The sequence below is a fragment of the Sesamum indicum genome, linkage group LG8 (genome assembly GCF_000512975.1).
Source record: "Sesamum indicum cultivar Zhongzhi No. 13 linkage group LG8, S_indicum_v1.0, whole genome shotgun sequence".
Taxonomy (NCBI): domain Eukaryota; kingdom Viridiplantae; phylum Streptophyta; class Magnoliopsida; order Lamiales; family Pedaliaceae; genus Sesamum; species Sesamum indicum.
Window position 1 is genome coordinate 17,648,305 of NC_026152.1, and position 9,662 is coordinate 17,657,966.

General features: G+C 36.8%; 2 protein-coding genes across 7 annotated transcripts in view; both read right to left on the minus strand.

Annotated features, from left to right (window-relative positions):
* On the minus strand, positions 675–5,423 carry LOC105169147 (uncharacterized protein At1g10890). Of its 6 annotated transcripts, none has more exons than XM_020695900.1 (6): positions 5,254–5,423; positions 4,962–5,138; positions 3,437–3,655; positions 1,897–1,962; positions 1,473–1,692; positions 675–1,064 (listed from the first exon to the last, which is right to left on the minus strand). In XM_020695900.1, exons 2-6 carry the CDS (start codon positions 5,087–5,089, stop codon positions 798–800), a joined length of 900 nt encoding a protein of 299 aa, XP_020551559.1. In that variant the 5' UTR covers positions 5,090–5,138; positions 5,254–5,423; the 3' UTR covers positions 675–797. The 6 variants fall into 6 exon arrangements, with proteins under 6 accessions (XP_020551559.1, XP_020551560.1, XP_020551562.1 ...); XM_020695901.1 differs by having other exon boundaries at positions 4,962–5,141; XM_020695903.1 differs by having other exon boundaries at positions 5,251–5,423.
* LOC105169148 (ankyrin repeat domain-containing protein 2B) overlaps positions 6,532–9,662 on the minus strand; it is a gene marked incomplete in the record, with an annotated part of 3,986 nt that continues 855 nt past the window's right edge. The window contains 7 exon segments of the mRNA XM_011089461.2: positions 6,532–7,063; positions 7,148–7,287; positions 7,565–7,657; positions 7,902–8,067; positions 8,832–8,980; positions 9,062–9,274; positions 9,641–9,662. Of these exon segments, the coding sequence (XP_011087763.1) occupies positions 6,964–7,063; positions 7,148–7,287; positions 7,565–7,657; positions 7,902–8,067; positions 8,832–8,980; positions 9,062–9,274; positions 9,641–9,662 (883 nt within the window).

The following is a 9,662-nucleotide window of genomic DNA, read 5'->3' on the forward strand; positions in this document are numbered from 1 at the left end:
AAGATTGTCCACAGTAGTAGATAGCTAATGATAACTTTCCTAAGAGGGATGGTGGAATGCGTATGAATTAATAATTGATTATTTTACAAGGCCCTTTCTTGCATTTATTAAGTAATTGTCAGCTAACGTTCCATGGATTTAACTATTCGTGGTAGTAAAAATCGATGTATCCTACCGAGAATTGCATAAATATTATTCTTTTCTTGTTTGGTGAGGGAATTAAATCTCCAAGTAAGTTGCAAATATATATTATTGACATAGTAAAAGTTTGGGTTGAATTGCAAGGGCCGAGGCGGCATCCATCTCTCTTTCTCTCAAATTAAGTTGTGGAGTGGTACCAGAGATATTATCTCCTAATGCTATGGAAAAAGAGAATTAACTTTGTTATGCAATCAAAACGAAGTTATAAGAGAGGTTTGATTAAAAAAATAAAAAATGGGCCACAAATCAAGTCCTCAAGTGCAAACTTGACACCAAGTCAAGTCATAAGAAACTACCAACTAATGAAACAATTTGCTAAAACATTGCTCAATTTGATCAGCACTAACATAACCCCACTAATATATTAAAATTTAAGATCACTGAGGACGCAAGACAGCCTACAGCAAGCCCACCCGTGGAACCATAGAACACCAGCCCACAATCATCCCAACAAAGGAAAGAACAACATCAAAGATGAGTGACAATAGATGATGATATTGATTTCTGAGTCTGTCCGGATTCAATTACTACAAACAAGCACACCAATACAACAAAAAACAGGAAAAGGAAAAGAGAGGAGATATATTGATTACTTCTCATTTCAAACTTAGGGCAAATGACAACTTCGGCCGCGATTTATTCTTGCCCAACAGCTTCATTTGTTTCGCTCTTTCTTCCTCCTCTTGTTGCTTTTTCCTTCTCAGAGCCTCTTCTTTCTGTCTTTGAAGCTCCTCCAATTCTCTGTAACGTTCCTCCTCCAGTCTTTGCTGTTCTAGAGCTTCTCTTCTTTGAGCTTCTTCCAACTTCCTTCTATTCTCTTCCATCATTCTTTCCAGCTCTTCTCTCTCTCTTTGTGCTTGTTCCTGTACATATTCTTAATGCTCACATCATAATCATAAATAAATAAATAAATGAAATTTATTTGAAGCAAGCAAACATGAGGAAACAAATGCGCTAAATCACTACGACCTCACTTCATCTGCTGCATAAAATTGGATTTAGGCGCATACATTATTATAATGGTTGGCTGACACAGTTGCTCCAGTTACGAATACTAACATTTACCTCCTGTATAATATCCTTGCTGTAACCAGTCCAAGACAGGCTAATACAGAGAAACATCATATAACCACCAGACCAAAGAGCAATAATTTTTCGATCACCACGAGCACAAAACTAGAGCATGTCTATGACAGCAATAAACCTGCTCTTTACAATATTAAACATCCTGAATGTATGAAGAGTGAACAAACAATAGAATAGGTACTTGCCTCTCTCCGCCGAGCTTCTATAAGAGCTTCTTCCTTTTCTTTCTCAAGTTGCACTGCAACCTCAGAAGCAAGTTTTTTCCTACCTTCATCTAGTCGCTTCTTTATTTCAAGCCTGATCTCTTCAGAATTCAAGCTCTCTTCAACTTTCTTCCGAATTTCTTCTGCTACTCTCTTAGCAGTCTCTTCCTCAATTAATTTTAATTCTGCCTCCTGTTGACGCCTGGCGAAGCAGAAAAATTTGTCAAAAGAAAACGTAGCCACTGATCAACTAAGTGCAAAGTCAGTTCTCAGGGGAATCAGAGGTGCTCGAATCAAACTACAATGTCCTATTCCTCTAAGTATGCAAAGTACTGAATCAAGTGATCATAGCAATTGGTCCCACAAGGTTCTGTAAATTCATAACTAAAATGAACGACAGACTAACCTCCAATCTGAAAAAGGCACTATAATGTGCATGCTTATGCTTTTAAAGCATACCTCTAACTGATTCCTGATCCAAAAATTTTCAGTTTCAAATCTGGGGAACAGTAGATTAACGAGGCACCCAAATGGACCATCAAAATAAACAATACCAGAAACTTCCTTCAATTAATCCTGTGGAGAAGAACGTCAAGTAAAAGGCAGCAAATTTAATGCTAATTGCTTTAAATGCTTCAGCCCTTGTAGCAGAAATTTCAATAAAGCAAAATGGCGATGCTCTCAACATTTCGATGCAGACAGGTTTCTACATGTATATTAAGCAATGACACCCGATCCAACATCCCATGAGTCCCACTATCATGAAATAGTTTCAAGAATACAGTCAAACAAGTTCTGAAATGCCCTCCTCCTATGCACAGAAATTAAAAGCTTAAGGAATATAAACAGAACCAACTTCTCTCCACAAAGCTTATTTCACAATTAGTTGGGATAGGCTACACGGATCATCTTCATCTGCTGCTCTGGCACAAGCTATTTCAAAAGTTAGAACACGCAATTATCTCATTCCACATTGTTTTTAACTAACATCTTTCTTTGGCATCATAATTTATATTACTTTTGCATGTATGGTATTAAATGTGTTGAGCAGGGAAAAACATGTGAACTATAGCAAATAAAAAACAAGAAAAAAGATAATGAATCATAACCAAACAACTGAATACACAGTTAAGTAGCAGAATATTAAGGAAAGACAATAGAAATGTGAAGCAACAATGGTGAAATTGCAAAATGGTTATAACAAAAAAAGTACATATGATTCGGCCATGTTAAGCACAAAATGACTGATAGTTGCCAGATCAAATTCTCCTGCGGCACAGTACAAAAGGTAGAGCTAAAACAATAAATATTCTCCATCAAAATCATGAATTTCAGACATGAAGACAAAAAGGATACAGGCATATGATGCCGCGCTCTCTGTAACCGTTGGTTTCATTTTTATGTGCTAAAAAGCAGGCAGCACTCTAGCTAAATGACGAAAACAATAGAGACAACCTTGCAATAACAGCATCGGCCTAGATAAAACAGAACCAAAAGGAAAGGGAAGGAGAGGAAAGGAAGGACAAATGAAAGAAAAGAAATGCCAGAAACGATAACAAAACTAAGGCTAGATAAGTAAAAGGAAGGTGCCAAAAAGTAAAAATTATACAAAATCATCCAACCTATAGCAGGACTTTTTGTTCAAACACCATAAGTGGCAGGCAAGGAAGAAATCATCAGATGACAAGCAATCAAATGACAAAATTTGCCAAGCCATCAACAGCCTCAAGATATTATATTATCCCTCTCGAGCTAAACTTAGTAACTCAGTCTATTTTGCAAGTTTCATAGCATGTAACACAGTAAGAAACAATTCAGGAACTTTATCAAGTCCGGATGATAATTGATAAATTACATAAGACCAAACCAATGAACAAACATCCAGACATTAAACAAATTAAGTAAAACAATAATGTAAAGGGAAAATTAGTTGCAATTAATTTTACCTTTTCTTTTCCTCTGCCTCTTTTTTAAGTTTTTCACTTGCATCTTTCGTCTCTTTTGTACCAGTGCTTACACTGGGAGATGCAGTTAAAGGGGATGATGAGGTACTCCTTTTTCTTTGTCTTTTGGTCCGCTTTGGTGTGGGAGAGCGACTTTTACGACGCCTTGGAGTGGGGGAGCGGCTTTTGTGGCGTCGAGAGGATAATGAACGACTTCGTCTTCTGTAGAATACAATAAAGTAGTTGAGCTTCAAAAGAAAATATTAACCACTACAATTTCCGCAACCTCGCATTCTCCAAAACCACCTTTTATGTCGAAAGCACGTACAGTTACCTCATATATTGCAAAGAATAAACTGGGTGCTCCATCTTTTATCATAAGAAACCGCTAATATCACAATCGAGCAGTGAAATGACACCCATCGGCACCCATCACCTGCTGACTTCCCAGTCAAAGGGAAGCCACTGTTTCTTTTCTAACTTTCTCAAACACCAATGATGTTGACTATCTCATTCACACTATGTTTTAAAGAAGATATATCTCAAATGATAATGTTTTCGTACAAGAAACTCCCAGCATCAAGATGCATCAGCCATGATAATTTACAATTTAGCAGCGTTATATGAAAACTGATGAAAGGTATGACAGATCATCAACTCAACAACCATAAGCATGTAGAATATCAAGGTGCTGATGGAAAGCGAAAACTCTCATAGGCAGCAACATGGCACTAGGACACCAAAGTCACACAATCCATAAGCATCTGCTAGGTCATCTAGAACAAATAAAATCAACAAGATGAACAATTATTACATAAACAATATTTGCAACAGCTGCCATAATGACAATATGAGAGTTCAGATTATATAGATCCAGGGAGACTGGAAATTATTCTTTTTTCTTAATAAAAGCCTCATTATTCAAAATTGTCTCAATATCCAAGCTAGACTAGTGGATTCCAAAAATTCATATTTTAAGACTAAGGTCACTCCTTCGAATGATCTACCCCCAGTACCTTAACATCATTACTCTTTAATTTCAAAATAACTTAAACTAACAACTAATTGATTAAGATTGATTACTCTTTTTTTATTTATTTCATAACGTCTTTACTTTTCTATTGGCTATAATGATCAAAAGCATCTTTAATTCCTATCAAATTACTGCTGGACGTACTAGAAGTTATCAAAATATAGAAGTTATTAAATTGCTCATGCAGATAACCAATTGACACTGTGTTTCGTCAGTAAAGGCAGAGAGCAACCCAGCAACAGCTGCCTCTAAACATATCTTGTGCCTTATTATTCCATAAAGTAAATTTCCTTAATGTCCCCTATTCTATTTATTTGTTACACATAGACTTCTTTACCAAGGCTTTAGTCCCCCCAAATCCCACCTAAACTTCTGGTTCTGTCCTTATTGTTAGTAAGTAAATTTAAAGATAAACCTGTTAACCAAAAGAAACCAAATACATATCTCCGTTACACAATACACAATCACAAGCAAGTATAAGTAAAAGGGTATCACCTGCTATAAGAATAAGGGGATCGGCTTCTATCTCTCCGGCTCCGGCGCCCATACCTCACCGGAGAGGGTGACGGCGAGTACCTTCTCCTGTATGACGGTGACCGAGATATTTCCCTGTCTCTACCCATTTTCCAAATTACTTATCGAAATACGATACAACAAAATCAAACCTGTCACCTGCTGTATCAACGGCATCGAGATTAACAAGAAAAAATTCAGCGTCCCCGCGGAACCATTGAGATCGATCAAATCCGTTAAACGCAATTAAAAACAAGGAAGCGACATTGACGACCTGTGGAAGAATAGGAGGCGAAGAGATCTGCCCTCGCGCATAATCACCGTGTCAGAGAAGACGCAAAAAGTAAACCCTAAGATTAGAGGAAATTGCAGAGGAAGAATATTGTGGGAAGAATTTGTTTGTAGATGATGAATTTAAGGTTACGAATCACAATGAAGTATTCCACACAACTTATAACTACGTCTATATATAGTTGTGTCAAAGGAGGAAATAATGTACCCTACACCAATCCCCTACCACCCCGCCCCCCCACAACAGACCGAAAAAACCATATTAAAATTGTGATTATATGATTATATCAATCTTTACATTTAATTAATGAAAACTTTTGTAGTATAGTTATATAAATATGTTGGTCGATGTGTATCTATACATTTATTTGTATTGAAATATATACATATATAGGAGTGTGGAAATGAAATTCGTACATATCATTAGAATATGTGTATGGTGATTGATAATTGAAATTGAATGTGAATATAATGATTTAAAAGGTATTTGAAATTTATTCAAAACATCTTATAAAATTATAGATATTTTACAGGATGTTTTTGTATAAGATGTGGCATCTTTTTAGAACAAGTTATTAAAATATTTGGTTAGGAAAAATAATGGAGTACTAGAGCTAGTAATAACTACTATGCACAAAATTAAAAGAGTTTATTAATATTTAAATAAATTAGGAATTCCTAGGTTTTATTTTTTTCTTTTAAAAAAAAAGAGTTTTTAAAGCTTCTTTTTGAAAAAAATTTATCTAATATTTTTTTGTAATTTCATAAATTTTTAAACTGCTTGTAATATGTTTTTGAAAACCTAATAAGTTCACCCAAACACTCATAATTCAAAGAAAAGTTGCTTGTGCATGTATATACTAACGGCGTTAATACACTCGATACATGTCCATATAGGACAAGAGTTCCCTTAAAATACTTGTACAATCAATTGCAATTTACCCCCATATTGTATTGTAAACGAAAATACCCCCTTATTTTGTTTTTTTAAAAAAAAATTACTTCTCTATATTTTATAAATCGAGAAATTCACCCCCTCTAATAGGGGGTGAAGGGCGGGTATTGGGTAAGAGGGAGGAGGGCCGTGAGGGGGGTGGCGGCGCAGTGGCAATCGGGTAAAGAGGGGAGGCGAAAATGAGGGATGGAGGCGGAAGGGGAAGGCAGCGATGGGGTGGCAGTGGGGGTGGGGGAACAGAGGGAGAGAGAGTTAGAAATAAAAATAATTGAATAAAGTTCAAGACTTTATGCAAGTCCATCCAAATAAACGCCGTTTCCAGCGGCAGAAAACCTACCAAATAACCCATTTCCAGAAATTCTCAAGCTGGACTGCAGCCTGCCAGACTTCAATACAAACCGACTATAAACTAAGTACATAGGGACGATCATTGCACATCAGATATACTCTGTCATCATCTATAACCACCCGCTGCCTCAAACTATGGAGTGATTATTCAAGGCAGGAATCACCCAAACCACAACACAATCAAGTATTCCTTCAACACTCGGTCGATGTAATTAAATTGAACAATCCAGAAATGTTACCATCATACACCACCATATATGATTTTAAGGCAACAAATTAAGTTGTCATGCCAACACTCCTCCGCTCATGAAAATATACGAGTCTAATACCACACCGACCCTATAACACGTTGAGATTGCAAGTGTACAATGGGGCAAAATGCCTTTCTACTCATAGAAAAGCATCCTTCTCAAGGAGCTTGAGTACCTCGTTTTGGTTATTTAGTTTAGCAACATCAATTGGTGTCTTCCCATCTAAGTTTTGAAGAGTGCTGCATTCAAATCAAAGGCAAGGGTCAGTGGAGTGCAGAACAAAGTACAGAAGGAAAGAATTGGAAATAGGGAAAAGGCCTTACACAGCAGCGCCGTTTTTCAAAAGAAGCTCCACACAGTCCTTCCTGCCATATCCAGCAGCGTAGTGGAGAGGGGTGTTCTTATTCTTATCTAAAGCATCCACCTTGGCCCCAGCCTCCAAGAGCACTTGGGCACACTTAACCTGGAATGGAATACACATGATTCAATTAGTTCTTGAAGAAAGTAGTGGAAAACTAGCATCTAAGGAGGAAAAAGACAAACTAACAAAATACTAGCATATGAGACATAGAGAGAGAAATGAGATGGAACAAGAAGAAAAGTAGAAGAAAAGAACCCCAGCAGCATAAGAAAGGAGGACACAGGCTACGCCAGTAAAGTAGCTCAGTGGCCAAGTCTGGCGTCAAAGTAAAAGATATATAAAGGTCAAGCCAGATCTCATTTTTAGAGATTTCCAGTACCTCGCCATATCCACATGCAAAATGTAACGCAGTCCTTCCCTCGGAGTCTTCTTCATCTTTATCAGCACCATCAGCTATAGCCTTTTTCAAACCCTAATTGCCGCATACAAGCAAGTAAATTAAACAAGAGACTCTGATATTCACTGAATTTAAAAGGAATACTATAACTAAAATGACATTAAAGAAACTATAATTAGCACACTGTAGAAGACTGGAAACACTTCCAAGATGAATTGTCAGCAAATCGTAGCATTTGGCAAGAGGTATACTTCAGAGAAGGTATAATATAACTAATCATAATATTATATTTCTCAGCAAGTATTACTCAGAAACGTACCTCAACATCACCAACACTAGCTGTATGGTGAACAATGGATTCCTCATCATTTGCTTCCTCTGTTTCATCTTCAGCAGCTTCACCAGCAGATGTGGCACCTTCTGCTCCAACAGCAAATCCCATTGCTTCACCCAACTTCTGGAGGACCTCTTTATCATTCCAATACCTGATCGTAATGCATTATCAGGACAGAAGAATCACAAGTAATCAATTGTTCAACAGTAAAAGATATCAACAAAGACCTATGTGCTCACCAGTGAGGAAAATCCACATAAAGGAACAAGAAAAAGACAAAAGTGATCTAAATGAATTGGCATTGGTTTCCTCTGCATCCAAAAGTACAATGACAGACTTGGAGGATCAACTAGAAGAAATTCCCTCAAAAATTGTGGGTCAAGAACTTCATTATTTGTAGGAAAAGAGGGGGAGGGGGGAGTTGGCTAAAATTGTTTTACTACATTATTTGATATCTGATACACAGTTGACAAAGTAATCCCTAACAGCATACAGGAAACCGACAAATAGGCTGCTAAAAACCAATGTTTAAATAACTTACACAATGACATGGTCTGGCAACAGGCAAAAGACAATATTTTGCCTAATGTTACAGATCATTTTAACTTAGTCAGGAAATGGATCCAAAATTTTAGAACATGGAGGCAGAAGCTTTTTCTTCAGTCAACAAAATCAAATAAGGACATTACTGTATCATAGTACCTTCTGTTATCTAAATCCACAGACTGACAGACAAGCATAAAGTATCATTAAATTTCTGCTGACAAGCTAAAATGACCCCAGATGCTTGTACTCAAACCCCCTCACGCCTCAGTTCTGCTTATTTGTGTTATATGGTGTCAAATACATCATACATCATAGAGGTCATAAATCCTGTAATATATCAAATTAAGAAAACCCATTATAAGGTACAACCTCATCATTGCAGCAGGACCACCATTCTCGATCTCTTCTAAAATAGGCTTTAAGGATGGATCCTCCTTGATACGTGCCATTCGCTCTTCAAGTTGATCTTTATTGGCTGGATTTGTCAAATTCTCAAGCATGCCTGACATGGCTGGATCCTGTAAAATGATAGGCTTGTGAGTGACAACTATCTAGAAAATATTTCACCAGAACGTCATGAATATTAAACCAAGAAATACCTGCATTAATGCGCTGCCAAGCCTCTCAGCCATAGTCATAAACTGTGGATTTTGCATGACTTGTTGCATTGTTGAATAATATTGTTGGGTATCAAAGTTGGGAATACCCTCATCAACTGAAACACCTTGAAAGGTTTTCTGAAGCTGTTCTGCCATCTGATTAAATGAAGGGTCTTTGGCTATCTGTTCGGCCAATTCCTTGATGCTTGGATCCTGCACACAAGTTTAGCTTAACAATTTCTGAAGCCTAAATTAACCATAAACCGGTGTCATATGATAGGAAATAGATTGAACAACTCCCTTTTTAAATTAAATGAGAAACACATAGTGATTTAGACAGACTGATACACCAGAAACAAAGAGAAACTTTATACTGAGCTTACAAATTTGGAAACCTTTCTAGAATACCAATAGTACAAAAGAATATTATTAAGATTTAATAAAATTTAACCCTGTTTCTCCATTACCAAGATGAACTTTAGTATCAGAATAACTAGTTCAACATGCTATGATTTCACCATCTAGAAAGCACCTCTCACTCTAAGAAACGCACGAGAGAAAGAGGAAAGATATACACACATTAAGCAATCCTGTCATAGCT